We start from the raw sequence: 20,370 nt of genomic DNA on the forward strand, positions 1-20,370 counted from the left end.
GACCAAGTCTTCATTTATTTAATCAGAAGTACAGCAAAAAAAGCATTTTTGTAGCCCCCCTTAAGCAAAAAGTTTTTTTTTGTCTACAAAAAAAAATAATAAAACACTGTTATACAATTACTTGCCTTATTAAGCCTTTATTTTTTTCTTTAAGCAAGTTAAGCACTTTAAGCTGAATACTAGTATATTGAAAAATATCTAGTCAAATATTATTTACTGTCATCATGGCAAGGATAAAAGAAACCAGTTATTAGAAATTAGTTATTAAAACTGTTATGTTTAAAATTCAAACTAAAGTCAGTATATATGTTTCTGTTTAATCAGTGAAGATTTTTTTTTCAACACATTTCTCAACATCATAGTTTTAATGACTAATTTCTAATAACTTATTTAGTTTATTTTTGCCATGATGACAGTAAATAATATTTGACTAGATATTTTTCGAGACACTTCTATTCAGCTTAAAGTGACATTTTAGGGGTTAACTAGGTTATTTAGGTTAACTAGGCAGGTTAGGGTTATTAGGAAAGTCATTGTATAACGGTGGTTTGTTCTGTATCAAAAAATATCGCTTAAAGGGGCTTATAATTTTGTCCTTAAAATGGTTCTAAAAAAATAAAAAAATTGCTTTTATTCTATATATACTGCATTATTTTACAAAAGGTATTTATTTCAGAGAAATGATGATCTTTGGATCTTTCTATTCATTAAGTTATCCTGAAAAAAAAAGTCAACAGTTTTCACATATTGAAAATAATATTAATAAGCAAATGAGCATAGCAGAGTGATTTCTGAAGGATCATGTGACTATAGTAATGATGAAAAAATGCCAGCTTTAAAATCACTTGATTAAATGACATTTTACAAAGCATTCAAATAAAAACTATTTTCAATAGTAAAAACATGTTTTTAGAATTATTATTTTGATCTGTACTTTGGATGATGTAAATGCAGAATTTGTTAGCAGAAGAGACTTCTTCAATTTTTTAAAAACATTCTCCCTTGGTAAAATTATCTCTATATAATGAAGTTATAATCTCTGTCATAAAAAAAATGAGATTAAATATGACACATGGTGCATGAAGTAAAAAGTACATATTACAAAATGGCAAAATAGGGCAGCACGGTGGCACAATGGGTAGCACAATTGCCTTAAAAGGCAAAAAGGTCTCTGGTTTGAGCTCCAGCTGGGTCAGTTGGTATTTTTGTGAGTAGTTTGCATGTTCTCCCTGTGTTCACGTGGGTTTCCTCCAGTGCTCTGATTTCCTCCACAGTCCAAAGACATGCGCTGTAGGTGAATTGGATAGGCTAAATTGTCCTTAGTGCATGTTTATAGAATGAGTGTGTATGGATATTGCCCAGTGATGAGTTGAGTCTGGAAGGGCATCCGCTGCGTGAAACATATGCTGGATAAATTGGCGGTTTAATCCGCTGTGGCGACCACAGATTAATGAAGGGACTAAGCCAAAAAGAAAATAAATGAATGAATGAATATGCAATGATTGCAGTGGTCTCTTTTCCCACATCATTTGAAGCATTAGCTCAGCCATTATGCTAGCCTTCAGTCATGTGATTCTTCTGAAAGTAAATTAATATTAAAATTCATTTAGCTGTGGTGACCCCAGATTAATAGAGATTAAGCCGAAAAGAAAATGAATGAATGAATGAAAAATGGCAAAATAATGAGTAGCACTTATTACATTATGAAAAGTATCATTATTTAACATTAGTCAGTGCATTAACAATCGACAATTAGCAATAAATCTACTGCTATATTTATTTGTTAATGTCAGAAAATGAAAATACAGTCATTCATTGTTAGATTATGATAACTCAAATATAATACATAACATTAATAGAAGCAATGTTTGATTTTCATAACTATTTGTAAATGTAAATGTAGCTAAGTAACCCTGATAGAACTAAAATTAATATAGCCTACTTAATGTTTACACTTTAGAACCTTTTAGTAAAATAACAATAATTAAATTTAGTAAAATTACTCAACAAATTATTCAAATTGTATTACTTTTTATGTTTTATTTATGACAAGCGTTAGTGCTCACACTTTATAGTGAGATTCCATTAGTTTATGTATTTACTAAAAAGAACTAATAAAAAACAACACTTGAACTCCATTTAATAATCCTAGTTTAACATTTACTAATGAAATGTTATGCTGATCAACATTAGTTAATGCACTGTGAATTAACAAGCACTAACAATGAATGATCTTATTTTCATTAACTAATGTTAACAAAGATTAAGAAAATACTGTATTACATACAGTCAGGTCCAAAAATATTGGGGCACAATTCTAACATTTTTGGCTGTATACACCAACACAGTTGATTTGAAATGAACTGCAGACTGTCAGCTTTAATTTGAGGGTATTTACATCCAAATAAGGTGAACATTGTCGGAATTACAACAGTTAGCATATGTGCATCCCACTTGTTAAGGGATTAAAAGATTGATTTGGATGTAAATATCCTCAAATTAAAGTATACAGTCTGCTATTAAAGCACACCTTGTTCATTTCATTTCAAATCTATTGTGTTGGTGTATAGAGCCAAAAATGTTAGAATTGTGTTGATGTCCCAATATTTATGGGTCTGATTGTATATTGTTTGTTTATATTAGTAAATACATGAACTAACATGAGATAATGAAACCATACAGTAGTGTTACCATGTTATCTTAAGTGAATGAAAAAACAACGACAACATAAATGCATAATTCCTTTATCTCCATGAATGCACACTGTTTGTTCGGGAAAAAATGCCTATAAAAAACTTTAGTTTGTTTCGAATTGTAAATACAAACAGTAATAAGCAAATTAAACAACTTCCAGGGAACAGTGTTTATTGCTGCTTGTTTTGCATGTGTACAAAATAAATGGCAAACTCACACTTTGTGTCTAGCCTATAGAGACATTTATAAATAGGTTATCAAGACCATCTAATATCTTTAGAGGAGAAAAAAGAAATTCAATTTAAAACAGTGATTAATAAAAAAAACATTTAAAGCAATAAAAAAAATCAGTTTAGTGCAACTGTACAGTACTCCCAAAGTTAAATTAATCATACAAAGAAATAATTTAGATCCTTTTGTATCAGATTTGGTTTTGTCGAAGCACCATTGCAGGTCCTTAAAGATGAAGTATGCAAGATTTGTACATTAACCACTAAACTAACTATTAAACATTCTGCGCACCATAAACACATTGAACGTATGTTTCAGTTACGTTGGAAATGACGTGATTGGTACACATGTGTCGCTCATTGGGACATAGATATAAACAGCGTTTGGTATGCTTGTAACGTAGCTGGTATTTTGAGCGATTGATTGCCTTGGCATGGAGCTCGGTTAAGCTGCGCTGACCATCTCTTTTTGGACCCTGACTTATCTTTTTATTTACTTGATAGTATATAAGTCATTGTTATGTTAAAATAAATATTATTTGATTGCATCTGGTCCTCCTTTTTGTTGCAGTTTAAGAGCCGGCTGTAACTGCACAAATATGTCAATCATTTCCAGGTCAACCAAAACCAAACGTTTTGGGCATCGCTGCTGTAACACGCGGCTGAGCCAGAGGGTTTTAAGGGTTGTTGCTAGAAGAGATACAGCTCCAGACAGAAGTTTATTCATTTTCGTTTCGTTTTAGTCCCTTTGTTAATCTGGGGTCGCCACAGCGATATTAACCGCCAACTCATGTCACATGTTTTACGCAGCGGATGCCCTTCCAGCTGCAACCCATCTCTGGGTAACATCCAAACACACTTACTCACACCCACACTACGGACAATTCAGCCCACCCAATTCGCCTGTAACCACATGTTTTTGGACTGTGAGGGAAACCGTAGCACCCAGAGGAAACCCACGCAAATGCAGGGAGAACATGCAAACTCCAAACAGAAATACCAACTGACAGCTTTTTGCTGTGAGGCAACAGGACTACCTACTGCGCAACTGCGTCGCCCCAGTCAGAATTTAAAAAGAATTATCAATATTATTCAATAAATTACCCATTACATTGTATTTTATTAACATCTACCCCAACCCTAAATCTATTCATAACAGTAAAATAAAATAAAAATAGTAATTATTGTCGTACAATGCCACAAAAATGATGCCATATTGGTGTGTGCATGTCCAATCCACAGCTTTATCCATTCTAGACTTTACCAGTATTTAGCCAGTGGGGCTGATTTGATCATTGAACTGTAAGGACTTACAAAAATATGCAGACAATATAATGAAACAGATATAAACTTTGGCAGTGTTTTTACAAGATGGAGGTACATTATTTAATAGTTTGGGTTTCAATTGAGACATCAAATTTGAGTTTCTTTTCAACAGGTAAGCTAGCCTTAAAGGGATAGTTCACCCAAAACTGATCATGGTCATCATTTACTCAGCTTTCACTTGTTCCAATCCTGTTTGACTTCTTTTCTGCTGAACACAAAGAAGATTTTTGACAAACCCTATAACCATTGACCTCCATAGTATTTATATTTAATATTATTTATGTCTATGGTTTTCATCTTTCTTCAAAATGTTTTCTGTTGTGTACAACAGAATAAAGGAACTCATAAAGATTTCCCACATAGCAAATTTTCTCTGGCCCAGCTCTGGCCCACACAATCAGGTTTTGCTTGGCCCACATGCCGCAGTGAATTATGGAACATGACTGGACCAAATTTGGCTTCCAGACAAGGGCCAAACACAGACCATATCTGGGTCAAGTTTAGAAAAGTTAATAACTCATCACTGGGCCTGAACTGGGCCAGATAGGTTGGTGTGTCACAATTGCAATGAAATTGATAAACCCATGAAGCGCTGCGCTTTAGGCACACTATGGGCATGCTTTTTCTCAAAGTGACCTGATTGGTAGAATATTTTCTTTACTCAAAAATTATTTTAGTGTATTTTAAATGTGGGTCAAGACTGGCCAAACTCACATGGCCCACATATGAATTTTTAAAATCTGGGCCAAATCTTTTGTGCCGCCTTAAAGATGGTGCCACCTCTGCCAAACCCGGGCCATGTTTGGCCCACATGCTGTATGCCAGTGCCGGATGAATTGCTGCTATGCCAGCTTTATGCCAAATCTGGGTCAGAATTCTTTGCTACTAGGGTTAGATACACTTGATGGAGAGTCAATTGTAAGTAAATTTTCATTTTGGGTGAACTATCTCTTTAAGCTTTTGCCATACTTGTCAACATTTTACTACAAAGCCTCTTACAAACTAATAAAATATTAAAAAGAATATGCATAATTTTATAATCTATGCTTAATTTTTCTAGTAGCACCGGTAGTGCAGAAACTACACACTTAAAGTTATCCTGTTAACAGTTTCCTGATGACAACTAGCCCTTCATGTTTGTTCAGTCAGGCCCAGAACATGACTAAAGGTATGCAGCAGGTCCAATCCCAGATAAACCTGCGTCAAAGTGCAGATAATCCCCAGTCCAGCAAGAGCGATCAGCACCCACTGCATCTTTGCACTGAAGTACAGCGGCTCCAGTCTGCCAGCAGAGAGGAACAGGTGAGGAACAGGACCGAACAAACATCAACATTACTGTACTGGATCACTGACCTGCCCTTAGAAGACTCTGCATAGCCATGGAAGTACCGAAAGCGACCATAAAGGTACAGGAGCCCAAAGATCACTGCCAAAACTAGAGAGTGGGAAAATCATTTAATACATTGGTTTGTTCTTACACTGTAAAAAATGACCTGATCAATTAGTCATGACAACATATGTTTATAGGTCATTGTGTTCTAACTTAATTTTTTGTGTTACGCAAGCTGTTTTAAGTCAGTTTAACATGATATACGTTTAATGGACTCATACGGTTAATTTGATTCCGCTTAAAATTTTAAGGCAACCAGGATTTTTTACAGTGTATTAGTGTAACTCCAGAATGAAGGATTTACAGTGATGTAATCGAAGACCTAATGTTTGCTTCCAAAACATTATTTTTCACTAGCTGAATTCAAAGTCCCTTTCAAGGAACATCCATTCACTCAGCGGCCATATTTGCATCTCTGGACAGTTAATCCAAGACCAAAGTTCTATCTAAATGAATGGGGGAATCCTGAAATCTTAAAACTGCTGGCTGAACTTGCAACGTGTTATGAACCCTTTTCACAAGACTGTTATGATGCGTATAACAATCATCAACATCTTAAATTTTTGAAAGTTTTTAATATTTAGATTTCAAAAATGTGTTTATATGGATTCATGTATGTATTGTATCATCTTTGCATCAAATTAGAAAAAACGAATTGCTGCTTGTACAAGGCATGTGAAATGCACAGTGTATAAACAGGGTATTTGACGTTGTTTTCTCTTCTGGCTGCTGTATCAGTCTCACACTATTTTTTCCTCTATTATTTCAGCAAATAGAATTGCAAAAAAAAAACAAAAAAAACTATGTTGTACTTTCCCATTCACTGCGCTTTAAATTTACTCAACTATGAGGACTTCTGATACCTGGAAACGTGAACAAAAGTCCATACACAAGGGGACTTTTAATTCTGAATAAGCCAGCTCAGGCGCTTCTGTTGAAGTGTCATGTCATACCATTATAAACTTATTGCTTTTAAGATCTGATTTTTGTAAAATCAGTGATTGTCACAACCTGATTGGGACAGAATATTATGTCTCACAAACAGTAGCTACATTTCCATCCACCTATTTCTATGCACATTTTGGGTATGTGCTTAAAAAAACATTTGACATAAACGTTAAGATGCGCATACATTTTGAAAATGCGCATAAAAAAACATATGCACACAACTGAGTTGGATAATATTGTTATATGATAAAAAAGATGTGCATTTTTTTAAATAGAAGAAGTCTGCATTTAACGAAACACTGTATGACCTTCATTTACCTTTTAAAAAAACGTATGAAAAAGATTTAGAATAATGTTACCTTCTGAGAACTTCATGATGCTCTACATGCCATATATACAGATTAATGAAAGTTTTAAGCAATTTGTTTTTGTTATTTTTGTGTTATTACTTCAGTAAAATCACTGTCAATTGAGACTATCCTGTTTTCTTCCATCTGTTCAAAATAACAAGAATACTTCCGTCACAGAAATGTAACGCTCTGACAATCTTTTATCTGTTTTTGTGGGGAGCTCAAAGCTCATCTCACTGAGTGTGCTTCAATGTGATTACACTCATTTTATTTCAGCAAACTATTTTTAAAAGCATATTAATTAATTAAATTAAATCATTTTAAAAAAAATTTACTCAAATATTATTACTTAATTTTTAACCCTCTTGTGCACGGCGTAACCATATGGCAACACTGTTTCTTTGAGACCAACATATTTTTTTATTATTAGAAAGAGAGGAACTTAGAGTAGCCAATGATGTGCTTTGTTTAAGTCACATGACATCCAGTGTTTTTCTGTAGAGCGATTTCTGACAGACATATTCACAACTCAATTTTTTTTTTTTTTTTATCAAATAAGTTTTTTGTAAATCATTCAAATGTGTGTGTTACCAAATGACAACACTGTGCAATAGTTGAACATGCAATATATCAATGGCTTAGCTAGCTAGCCAGGTCAACTGTGAACTTTTAAGTTGTAACAATAACAACATGAATGCTAGTAATATATTGTTGATCAGTCATGTGTTAATGGTATTTGCATTATGGATAAAATCTAGTTTTAATGGCAATACTACTTTTGAATAGATATGAATACAGGGAACAGTGTATGAGCACCACCTTGTTTTATGGTAAGTGAAACAAGAAAAGGGCAGAAGTGGCTCTTCCTGCAGATGAAAGTGAGGGTGAAATGGGTTTTAGTGACCATGAGAATGATGCAGACTGGACATTTGATAGAGAAAGTTCAGGTAAGTTAGCTCAGATATATATATACACACACACACACATACATACTGTACAAATTGTTAGCTAGTAGCTACATTATTCTGATTCATCTGGATATATGATGCATCTGATGCATCTTTAAATTTGAAATTTCTAAGTTAGATCCGCTGTTTGATATTGTTGCCATATGGTAACGTATCATACCTTAAAAAAAACATTTTTTCCAATATTTTTACAGCACTTAAAGTTAAGCCATTTAAAAAAAAATTAAAAAACAGTCCAATATATATATTTTACAGATTTATCATAATGTGTGCGGTAGAGGGTTGAAAGTAATGTGTTACTTTACTCGTTACTTAGAAAAGTAATATTATTATGTAACTTGCATTACTTGTAATGCATTACCTTAACACTGCTAACAAATAAGAAACAGTCCTTGCATTAAATTCCATTTTTCAAAAAAAAAAAAAAAATTACCACAGTATTTTCAATGGAATTTCTGCACTCAGCTTCTGCTCCTCATAGCGCTTGTATTTAAATGGCCTTTCATCTCATTTACGCTTGAACAACTAAATAAATGCTTTAGTCAAAATGAACAAATAATCGGTCTTCCTTACAAAAAAATGTTCCACCCTATATTAGTAGTGATGACTTTTTTCAGTGATAAAATAGAAGGCTTTAGACAGAAAATAGAAGATGTTAAACTTTCTGCATTGCCTTAAACATCCGATCCAGTAAACATTCCACTGAATCAAAATAACCTACAGTGCTTTAAAATCATAGAACAGGAAGCTCTAAACTCTATAAATAGCTCTAAACCAGCTACGTGTATGTTGGACCCAATTCCAACAAAATTCTTAAACTTCTTTATCTTTAGGCCATGTTCCAAATCCTTACAAGCTAGCTGTTATTAACCCTATTATTAAGAAACCACAACTGGACCCCAGCAACTTAGCTAACTATAGGCCTATTTCAAATCTTCCATTTATGTCTAAAATACTAGAAAAAGTTGTTTCTGCCCAATTATGCTCCTTTCTACAGACAATGTTTTGAAGTGTTTCAGTCAGGTTCAGGGCTCATCACAACACAGAAACCGCATTAGTGAAAATAACCAATGATCTACTCTTAGCTGCTGACCAAAAGTGCATCTCGCTATTACTTTTACTGGATCTTAGTGCGGCATTTGACGCCATTAATCACAATATCCTCATAAATTGCTTAAAGTCTACAGGTGTCCAGGGACAGGCTCTACAATGGTTTAAGTCATACTTAGCTGACCGTTACCAGTTTGAGAATATTAATGGAGAGTCTTCACATCATCCCAGTGGGTTCCTCAAGGATCAGTTTTAGGCCCTTTGCTGTTTACAATATACATGCTACCCCAGGGAGACATTATTAGAAGACATGGGATCAGCTTTCACTGCTATGCAGATGATACTCTATTATATATTTCAACTAAACCTGATGAGATGCCTGAACTTTCTAAGCTAACTGAGTGTATTAAAGATGTTAAAGACTGAATGACCAACAATTTTCTTCTCTTAAACAGAATTATTACTTATTGGGCCTAAATCCTGTACACAGTAGATTTCACAACTCGACCTGCAATTTAAGGGTTACAAAGTTAGCGTTAGCTTTACTATAAAAGTTCTGGGTGTCATATTAGACAGCAATATAACTTTTGAAAATCATATATCCCATGTCACAAAAACTGCCTTCTTTCATCTGAGAAAGCTAGTTCAAGCTAGTTCATGCTTTTATGACTTCTAGACTGGATTACTGTAATGCTCTGTTTGCTGGCCGCCCAGCATCATCTATTAACAAACTACAGCTAGTGCAAAATGCAGCTGCCAGAGTTCTTACCAGGTCTAGAAAATATGATCATATCACCCCAATTTTATCCTCCCTACACTGGCTGCCTGTTAAGTTTCGTATTGAATTTGAAATATTACTCCTCACCTATAAAGCTCTAAATAATCTAGCTCCTGTTTATCTAACCAACATTCTGTCTTGCTACAATCCAACCTGCTCTTTAAGATCTCAAAACCCAGGGCTTCTGGTAGTATCTAGAATAGCAAAGTCGAGCAAAGGAGGTCAAGCCTTCTCATTTATGGCTCCTAAACTTTTTAATAGCCATCCTGATAATGTCCGAGGCTCAGACACACTCTCCCAATTCAAAACTAGATTAAAGACCTATCTTTTTTACTAAAGCATACACTCAGTGTATCACTAGCAGTATGATACATGAATGTGCTCCACACAGGTTTCTGCATCTTGTTTTATATACACTATGAACAGCAGCTATGCTAATTATTCTCTTTATTCTCTATTTTCAGCTGAGGATACTCATCCTGAGGCCCTCAGACCACGCAGCTCCACTGATTCGATTTAAGACCAGCAACAAAATGATCCCAAAGTTTCCATATCCTGGACCAGGCCGTGGTGGTCATGGAGGAGTGGAGAGCATGAGACTGATCCCTGTAACGCTCCAGGGGCAGACGAATCTTCGCTGAGGCCCAGCTTTCAGCCCCCGGAGCTTAGATTGCAGCTCAGCACAAGAAATGGTCGTACCCATCTGAGCCTGGTTCTCTCAAGGTTTTTTCTTCACTTTCGCCAACTGAATTTTTTTTTTTCCCATGCCGCGGTCGCCACTAGCTTGCATGGAACGGAATCTGTAGAGCTGCGCATCGGTGGATTTGCTCTTCAGTGTTTGAACTCCCAGTAGTGATTATTAAACCACACTGAACTGAGCTAAACTGAACCTAAACTTTAAAAACTAAACTACACTATTTCAATTTACCATGATCTTTTATGTGAAACTGCTTTGACACAATCTACATTGTAAACACGCAATACAAATAAAGGTTATTTAATTTTCCCATATGCAGTGCAGTATCAAATTCCATTTAAACAACACTCTTCACCTCTTTGTCAAGGGGGGCATGCATGAAATTTTCCAGAATAAAAGTGAAAGTGTCAAACTGCAGTTAAAGTCGACAAATAAAAATAAAACACCTGAATTTACATAAAACTCTGCAGGAAATGTTGATAGCATGCTGACGCAATGACGGTAATCGAGTTATATGCTATAACATATAAAACGGGATCATGAAATTAACATTCAAAAAAGGAACTCATATAAACACTTTAGTCACATTATTGTCTTATTCAGATTAAGGCAAATAATTTGATTTCTGATGTACATGTAAACATAGTTAATGATCAGCTTTTTCAGGTTTGTTTGATTTAGTGTTGGAGCAAAAGTTTGCAGGACAGTGGCTCTCCAGGATGCCCAACCCTTTTATTTAGATTTGTTTCATTCCTTTAACTTTAGGTGTTGTTTGAAGAGTACAACAAAGCAACAATGAACAATATTTTGCATAAACATTATTTTAAGGATTCTGTTTTTGTTTATATGCAAATCTGGGGTATTAGATGTGGTGGTGTGAGGGAAATTAATATCAGATATGAGGGCTGTTTAAACAAAAAACTTTCATATCTAATCTAAACACAATGAAGCCTAATCTAGTCACAGTCTAGTCATTTCTATATACCAGTTTAAACTGGAGTTTTGCTGCCCTCCCATCCTTTCCCTGTATCGAAAACACTAAAACAGGCCAGTTAAACTATTTCATTCTTTTAAACATCAACATTTTTTAATAAATCAAGAGTTTTTTAAGCGCTACGAGTTTATAGAAAGCTGGATAGATTCTGGAAAATGTGCATGTTGGGATTATAAGGAACATTTGGAGTGGAAATGTGCTTGGGGTGTTAAAAACTGTTTAAGAGTGTGTAACAGAATGTGTATCTGATTTTTTTATTTATTTCATAACATTATTTATGTTATATTTGTTTAACTCAAACCCTATTTAAACCAGTTGCCAGCTCATATTTATACAGACTTGAAACGTCCAAGAAAATTTGGGATAGTTCAGCCAAAATCACAATGTCCATCATCATTTAGGCTTACTATCTATCTATCTATCTATCTATCTATCTATCTATCTATCTATCTATCTATCTATCTATCTATCTATCTATCTATCTATCTATCTGTCTGTCTGTCTGTCTGTCTGTCTGTCTGTCTGTCTGTCTGTCTGTCTGTCTGTCTGTCTGTCTGTCTGTCTGTCTGTTCATATTTTGAGGGAAACTGAAACTCACCTTGACTAAAGAAAACTCCAGCCAACCAAAGCGAAAAGACGAATATGGGGAAATATTCGGAACAGTTTGCTCTGGCGAAACAAAAAGACGACAGGCAAATGAGACAAGCCAGTCGCCGTGAACAACATCCCTCTTAGGGTGGTCGTCGTGTCTATATTAGAAGAGTTCAGATGCAAAAGCCTCTAAATGCCATCTGAAACTCTCGTCTCCTTTGTTTATGCTCAGTTATTTCACTTTAAAAACAACGAAAATTAGTTATTTGTCAAAACTTTACTAAACTCTCCGTACACAGGGTTTCGAGAAAATGCTGATTATATTAAACGGCATTTAGAGTTTTTTTTTTTTTTTGCATCTTAACCCTTCGTTTATTCATTTCTTTCGTCTAACTTACTGGGCTCGAAAGATTCTCTCAAACTCCGGTGGTCCAGAAGTGGCAGGAGGAGAGACCGCATACTTTCTCCGAGCGTAGATCACCTGCAGAGAGAAGTACGCTGACGGGAAGCAAAACACATTTAGGCTACCACCTCAACTCAAACAAAAAAGATAATAATTTAAATGTTAATGTAAAAGTAGCTTGATGTTTTAGGAAGTGTTACAGAACGTATTTCATATTTAATTAGGTTGCACTGTATTTTACAGCTATGTGCCATGCTGAAATTATGAGGAACAACAGGTTAAGGTTAGGCTCAGAGGTAAGTCGAATCGGACATACCTCATTTATGACACATGTACTCTGAAACAGAACTGTAAAATAAAGTGTAACCAAAAATCCTTTGAACATAGCTAAGCCTCAAGTATAATGGTAACATGGATTTATCAAATGGTTTATAGTAAATAACAGGAAACCTAGGGCTTATCAAATGGTTTGTAAATGATCATCAATTTGTTCAAAGTCCAGCTACCACAGGCAAAAAACATTGCAACAATTAGAATACCGAATACATTTCTTACATATAACAGTTTATGAAAAATGTATAACTATACAACTCAAACATGTTTCGTCATCCAGTTAAACTGGCAAATTATGATAATAACAGTGACACATAACACAAAGATTTGTATTTATTATACATTGTATTTTCTACGATGTATAGTAATTTACCTTGTTCCAGCAGCCCCAGCACTGTGACCGCTGCTAACAGCACTATCTGGTCCAGCATCTTTCCCGTGGACAATGAGGTCAGTCAACAGACTGTCCACCTCTGACCAAAGCACACTCACTGACTCTACCTTCAGGTATTTATATCAGTATGACTATGTGGGCGGGACACATTACACCACTGACAGAAATCTCTTTCAACACCTAGAAATGAAGATATTCATATTTTTTTCCTGGTTAAGAATTGTGGAATGATCTGAAATTTAGCATAGCCCTTTACCTTAAGAAAAATTTGTCTTATATTTCCATGTTACTGTACTGTGGCAAAATAATTTTAGATGACATGAGTGATCACTTTGAGTTTTTATGTAATTTAATAATTTCTATATTAATGTAAACTGTAACTGGTGATAGGTAGATAGACAAATTAATTTTAAAAGATAATGTGTTTAGCAGAAATATATTTTTGCTGTATTTACAAAATTGACAACAGTGGTCGATCAAAATCGGGTGTTATTTTGCATCAATGTAGAACAACTCCAATATAACTTCACTTTAAACAAAAGTTGCACATTGTTACTTTTGACCCCATTTTATATGTATTTTAAATATATCTGACTATTACCTTGTTAATGTTCACTGCAAACATATTTTGGCCTGTTTTTGCAAGAAATAAAAAAACATTTTCTTTTAAATTTAACTTCAATCAAATGTTTTAAAAGCAGTTTAACAATGTAAAAAAAATATATATATATATATATATATTTTTTTAATTATTATTATTGGCAATATATCCTCCACGATAGACATCACAAGCTTCCGGTGCCTAGACTGCAGCTCTGAACAAGAAGTTTGGCCAGTGGAGAAAGGGTCGAGCCCAACTGAGCCTGGTTTCTTTCGAAGTTTTTTTCCAATTCACTTTCGTCAATTGGTGAAGTTTGTTCCTCGCCACTGGCTTGGATGGTTTGAGACTTCAATGGATTTGCTTTTCAGTGTTTGGACTTTCAGCAGTGAAAATTAAACCACACTGAATTGAACTAAACTGAACTTAAACTCTACTATAATCTTCTTTGTTAAGCTGCTTTGACACTCTAGTCTACATTTACATTGTAAAAGCGCTACAAAAATAAAGATTAATTTAATCTAATATGCATTAATCTTATAAAACATATCGAAACACTGAAAACTAATGTGGAAAAGAAAAGTAAGGCATGGCTATTAACAGTAGGACATAAATAACAGTTACTTTTGTCCCCACAGGAACTCGTGCCATTTAAACCTGATTTACTTTTAAACTGAAAAACTGATACATTGCCAACTCAAGGATGAGTTACTGAACTAAATAACATGTAGTTTGATCATTAGTGTGACATGAAAAGAGAAACACAACTTGTAATAAACATAAAAAAAAACACTACAATAATTAACTTTTTGCACTTAACTAAAGTTTCTGCCATGAAACTCTATGCACACAGGCTGATAAGTCACATAATTCGTTCCTGCATCATTATGTTCCTTGTTGTTTTACGCTGTTAAGCTGCAGTGCATTTTCAGAGACCCTCCTCCACCCCAGCTCCACCTGTGTTAGATCTGCTACAGGGGGTACATATATTATGTTTGCAGCAGCAGCATGTTATATTCTCAGATGGCATGTCTGTGTATACAACCGGAAGTAGCAGGTTTCTGTACTTGCTCTGCTATAATAATCAGCATAGCAGCAGCATAGCAGATCTATACCGCCAAGATCAAACACATCAACATTGCCATAAAAATAACAGAAAAATACAAATTTGGACCCAACCGCAGACACAGTCCCAAAATCACATGATACTTGGCAGCTCTATCAAGGGTAGCATGCTGAACGTGCTGTTATAGCCTTGAAATCAAATGTTATCAGGGTTTCAAGAAAAATCACTGTGACTTTCGTCCCATGCTACTTTTGTCACCGCTCTCCCCCCCTTTTTTTTTACCCAAAGTTGGATTCAAACAACCCAGCATTAATTTTGTGTATTTTTATTTTTCTCCCTTTTCTAATTACTGATTTCATTCTCCTATTTCGCAGTCATCTATTGTATATATTTTGTTATATTATATTTGTTGTATAACCCCTTATATACACATTGCGATAAATAACACACAGAAAAAATTGTTCAGTGATTGGTGCATATTTAAGCAGACTATTTGTGTTACAGTTCATTATTTAATAATATTTAGATTAAAATAATAAGGTTGAAACCCTTAGGCTCAGTAGGTAGTGCTGTCGCCTCACAGCAAGAAGGTCGCTGGTTCGAGCCTCGGCTTAGTTGGCGTTTCTGTGTGAAGTTTGCATGATCTCCTTGCGTTCGCGTGAGTTTCCTCCAGATGCTCTGGTTTCCCCCACAGTCCAAAGACATGTGGTACGTGGTACAGGTGACTTGGGTAGGCTAAATTGTCCCTAGTGTATGAGTGTGTGTGGATGTTTCCCAGAGATGGGTTGCGGCTGGAAGGGCATCCGCTGCGTAAAAACTTGCTGGATAAGTTGGCAGTTCATTCCGCTGTGGCGACCCCGGATTAATAAAGGGACTAAGCCGACAAGAAAATAAATGAATGAACAATTTAACAGTTTCTAGAAAAAGATTTCACTCTTAAATTGGTCATGCTTCTATTCCACCTCAAACCTTAATGGAAAGTATTTAGAGCACATTTATGAGAATATGTAACTACACAATATGCACATTACATTAAAGGCACTCGTTGTAGTACCAAATAAACACACAACAAACCCATTTCTAGAGAACTATATTTACACTATACTCTTGTTTTTCAGAGAACAATAATAAAAGTATAAAATACTTACAAAAATTTGCAACAATGTACATATAAAAATAAGATCTATCTTCTTCAGAACAATAGAAACTGCATACATACAAAAAATATATAAATATACATGAAATCCTGTCACAGAATCTCAGATGAAGCAAGAGTTCAGGCGACACAGTTCAGACCAGCACCTGACCTGCCTTCATGTAACATCATCAGGCACCAGAGGGAGAAAAGCAGGAATATTAACCCTCTCACCAACATGGAAATCTAGAACTCTGGGCTTACTAGTTCAGTTCCAGAGAGCGAGAGAAAGAAGGAAAAACGTAGTGTAACATATGCATCCCCATGTTCACTGAAGAGTTCATCAGATCTTTCTATTCCTGTGATAATCTGATTAAAACAAACATCTACCTTACAAGATTAATGTGAAATTATCCAATGACTACAAACCACGTGAAACTCAAAGAATCACTTTTTTGGCAATTCTTGTTGCAAACTCATTTAACTTTCTTTTTTAAAATGAGACAATGCTCATACAAATGGTGTCAGATTTGTGATAAACATCTCCTACTGTGTCCTATAAAAGCAGGGGTGTCAGATCCTGCTCTGGACGCCGCTTTCCACATTTGTTTATCAAAGAATGTTAATGAAGCTTCAGTACGCTGAATAAACTGCTTTTGTGAAGAGCAGTTTAGTACATAATCATCACTTTTAGAAGTCATGAACAATATTGCGACAAGTAAGGCCCAATCCCAATTGTTTGTTTTTTACCCCATACGCCTTCCCCTTGGCCCTTGAAACAAAATGTAAAAGGAAGGGCTTCAAATTTACCGCAAAGTAATGGGACAAGCATGATTGTAAAACACTAATATAATAAAACATATGCTTGGTTGTTGTAAAAGTCTCCTTACTGTGCATCTGCAGCCATTTTGTCGTTGTAGCTGGTGTACTCTGGAAAATTTCTATACTCAAGAGTTTCTAGTTTGGTCCTGGAAAATCTTCACTTTAAGGGTCATCTTGCCCTTCCCCTTAGCACTATGCCTTCAAGCTAAAGAGAATTAGGACACCCCTAACCCTTCATGTGAATGCAAAAAAACGAGGGGTAGGGGTAAGGGAAAGGGCTAAGAGGTAGAGTTGGGATTGGGCCTAAGATTCAGTTTACACAGAGTCAGGTCCAAAATATTGGGACATCAAAACAATTCTAACATTTTTGGCTCTATACACCAACACAATAGATTTGAAATGATGGCCAAGATGTGCTCTAACTGCAGACTGTCAGCTTTAATTTGAGGTTATTTGGATCCAAATCATTTGAACGCTGTAGGAACTACAACAGTTTGCATATGTGCCTCCCACTTGTTAAGGGACCAAAAGTAATGGGACAATTGGCTTTCCAGCTGTTCCGTGGCCAGGTGTGTTATTCCCTCATAATTCCAAATACAATGAGCAGGTAAAAGGTCCAGAGTTCAAACTGTTGTAATTCCTACACCGTTCACCAGATTTGGAAAAAAATACCCTCAAATTATAGCACATCTTGATTGTTTCATTTCAAATCTTTTGTGTTAATGTATAGAGCCAAAAATGTTAGAACTGTGTCGAGGTACCAATATTTCTGGACCTGACTGTTACTCCTTTATTCCCATTCAAGGAATGGCTGTGCAATACTGAGAATGATTCAATGGGCTCAAGACTGATGTTTAGTTTGGTTTGAAGCTAAACACTGCTGAAGGTTTGCCCTCACGAACTGGTCACCCTATGAAAGAAAGAAGAAAATAAAATGATATGGGTTTGAACCGTTTGAGCACTATTTGAGAACTATTGCTTTAAATTGTAAATCATTTTGTGCCTCTTCAGGAGTGCAATTATAAGGCATGCGGAAGTGTCAAGACCTTCCTGATACTGAACATAGCCTCTTCATGCCTACAGTGAACACAAAGGCAACCCAACTGGACGAACAGCTGAACGCATTCATGAGCACAAACTCATTATATAGGAAAATTCAGTGGTTTTACTGAGCCACAGGTTCAGTAGTAGAGCATTTCCCTCTTTGAAATTTTAAGTCCAGAGAACACTTCTGTGAGGCAGGCTCTGTGCTCTACTTGACTTCCATTATATACACCATTATATATATATATAGATATATTCAAAAGAGAACACAGCAGATCTGACCATGTGATGCAAGCAGGTTCACCATCTCACAAATCATCCAAAATCTGGATCTTCACGCTATCTTGTCTATCGAAGGCACTAGCTTTGGTGTCACTCATTGGTGACTGGCCAAAAGCTCATCTATATCGTCCATCCACTGTTGTGTCGACTGATCCTTCAACAGAGAATCCACTAAATCAGTCTCGGCTGGAAACCCAGACAAGCTGCCTCCCGATTGGGTGTTGTAGCTGAACTGGAGCTGCTGATTGGCCGCCCTGTTGAGCTGGTAGGCCTGATTGCACTGAAGTCCTGTGGTGCGGTTGGGTACGGCCTGTGCTTGGCTAAAGGGCCCCAAGTCAGGCAAAACCTGCTGGGTTTGCGGTGGTGCTTGTGGCTGACCCTGCTGGGCTGTCTGCTGGACTGGAGGTGGCAGCTGCTGGGGCATGCCTGGGTTATTTGTCCGTTGCTGGTTCATGTTAGTCATCATTTGTCCAGGATTCATACCTCCCATGGTTCTACCTGCCGCACTGTTCCCCATGCCCCCTTGGGGAAATGGGGTGTTGTTGGGAAGTTTAGTCAACCTTGACTGCATGTGAAAGCTGGAATTGGGGAAACCAGCTGGCATGGCTCCATTCGCAGAGCCAGATTGGAGAGCTGGATGCTGCTGGGGTGGCTGCTGCTGCCAAGACTGAGCCTGGACAGGCAAGGCACCTGGGATACTGGTAGGCATGGAGGTGGGCATAGCAGATCCCATGTTATTAGACATTGCGTTCGCCATGTTGTTGGGCAGACGTGCCAGCTGCTGCTGTTGTTGTTTCAACAAGGCAGCATTGGGCTGGTTTTTCAAGTGTGCTTGTTGCTGGGCTGCTAGAACATTCTGCCGGTAAGCAGCAGACATTGTGGACACTGGTTGTCTCTGCTGGTTGGCATGGGAGGCATGCATAGAGATGTTCCCATAGAGGACTTGTTGCACATCAAGATTGCTGCAGGGTGGGAGGCTCATGTCTGCTTGACTGGCAGCCGTAGAGGGACCAGTATTTGGACCAGCATTTTGGCCAACTCCTATTCCCATCATGCCTTGAGTCTGAGAGAACATTCGCTGTGTTCCAGGAGCGGGGCCACTGAGAGTGTTTACATTTCCTATTGGTTGAGATGCACCTAAAATAAGAAATGAGAAATTAAAATGAGTCCAAGTTACTCAAAGGTGGCAAAATAATGACATAAGAGAAAAGATTGGTCTTGAATGACCCTTCCAAATATGGTCAAAACCAACAATTTTACATTAGGACTAATTCCTAGGCTTGGAAATGGACATGTAAACTTGTTTCTGGATATTTTTGCACTTACCTTAGCCACTTACTTTCTATGTAGACATCAGAGAACAATTTAATAATAATATTGCATCAAGACCCAATGATAAATCCTTCACAGAAACTAGATTTAGAAAACAGATTCAGACAATTTTCATTCAAGCAACCATGAATGAAACAATTTCATCCTACTTACTTCATAACCCAGAACTCAGGGTTATGTTTTTCAGGCCAGTCAATTTTAATTGCCAGATTGGGGAATAAAGCTTTCTAAACTCTTTCATCACATTTCTACCTAGCTAGCTTGGAAATAGCCTGTTACCATGTGTAAGCATCAAAAATAGATTCCCAGATGAATGAAGTACGCTGCGTGTAACAGTAGAACACCTCGCCACACACTTACTATTTTGTACTTCTGACATTCAAATTAGTCTATCAATAAGCACACACAAATGCAAACCAGATGGGCTTGTTTGTTGACTAGTAACAAAAGGCTACTTGTGTTGACCTACCGAGGGAGGAAGCTCAAATTATATGGAACTTTACATGATCAAAAAAGAAGAGACGTGAAAGATACAAAGGTCTGAAGTTAATTCCTGGCTGGATCCAAACCCCTATATAACTATATAATATGAGCAATGGTCAGACATAACCACATTCCAGTAGAAGTGTATGTCTTGATTAATTCTTGTTGACAGAATACAACTGATCCAACATAAAAGACAAGTTACAGCAGGTGTAAATGTGGTCATTTGATAATCAAGTAGAAAAGTGATTACCAGAGATGGTGTGTTCGCTGAAATTGGAGGTGTGCTGCTGGGCCAGGCAGGGCGGCACACTGGTGAACTGGGAGACCTGCTGCTGTTGCTGCTGGAAAGGGTTCTGCTGGGCCTGCGGGTTCTGTTGGTCCTGGTACTGAGGTGGTGGACGGGTCAAATGTCTCTGCAGCTGCTGTTCCTGCTGCTGCCGCTGCTTCTCCTATAACAAA

The 20,370-nt window shown here is 36.5% G+C and overlaps 2 protein-coding genes across 3 annotated transcripts in view; both read right to left on the reverse strand.

Moving 5' to 3' along the window:
• Positions 1–2,730: 2,730 nt before the first annotated feature.
• ltc4s (leukotriene C4 synthase) lies at positions 2,731–13,462 on the reverse strand. Its single transcript, XM_003199867.7, has 5 exons — positions 13,126–13,462; positions 12,415–12,514; positions 12,024–12,094; positions 5,604–5,685; positions 2,731–5,532 (listed from the first exon to the last, which is right to left on the reverse strand). The coding sequence occupies exons 1-5, from the start codon at positions 13,181–13,183 to the stop codon at positions 5,382–5,384; spliced, it is 462 nt and encodes a 153-aa protein (XP_003199915.1). The 5' UTR covers positions 13,184–13,462; the 3' UTR covers positions 2,731–5,381.
• A 2,421-nt stretch (positions 13,463–15,883) lies between these two features.
• maml1 (mastermind-like transcriptional coactivator 1) overlaps positions 15,884–20,370 on the reverse strand; it is a 41,972-nt gene continuing 37,485 nt past the window's right edge. For both annotated transcript variants that reach the window (XM_690627.8, XM_005157216.6), the window contains exons 4-5: positions 20,162–20,360; positions 15,884–19,230 (exon numbers count right to left, since the gene is read on the reverse strand). In XM_690627.8, coding sequence (XP_695719.5) covers positions 18,188–19,230; positions 20,162–20,360 — 1,242 coding nt within the window. In that variant the 3' untranslated portion in view covers positions 15,884–18,187. The remainder of the gene's footprint in view (positions 19,231–20,161; positions 20,361–20,370) is intronic.

This window comes from Danio rerio, chromosome 14, assembly GCF_049306965.1.
Source record: "Danio rerio strain Tuebingen ecotype United States chromosome 14, GRCz12tu, whole genome shotgun sequence".
NCBI lineage: Eukaryota > Metazoa > Chordata > Actinopteri > Cypriniformes > Danionidae > Danio > Danio rerio.

Coding starts and splice junctions, on each gene's coding strand:
- ltc4s (XM_003199867.7), bottom strand. CDS start 13,183: ATGCTGGACCAGATAGTGCTGTTAGCAGCGGTCACAGTGCTGGGGCTG. Junction 12,515..13,125: donor GCTGGGGCTGCTGGAACAAG/GTAAATTACTAT, acceptor GCTTCCCGTCAG/CGTACTTCTCTCTGCAGGTG. Junction 5,686..12,023: donor TGGAGTTTTCTTTAGTCAAG/GTGAGTTTCAGT, acceptor CCCACTCTCTAG/TTTTGGCAGTGATCTTTGGG.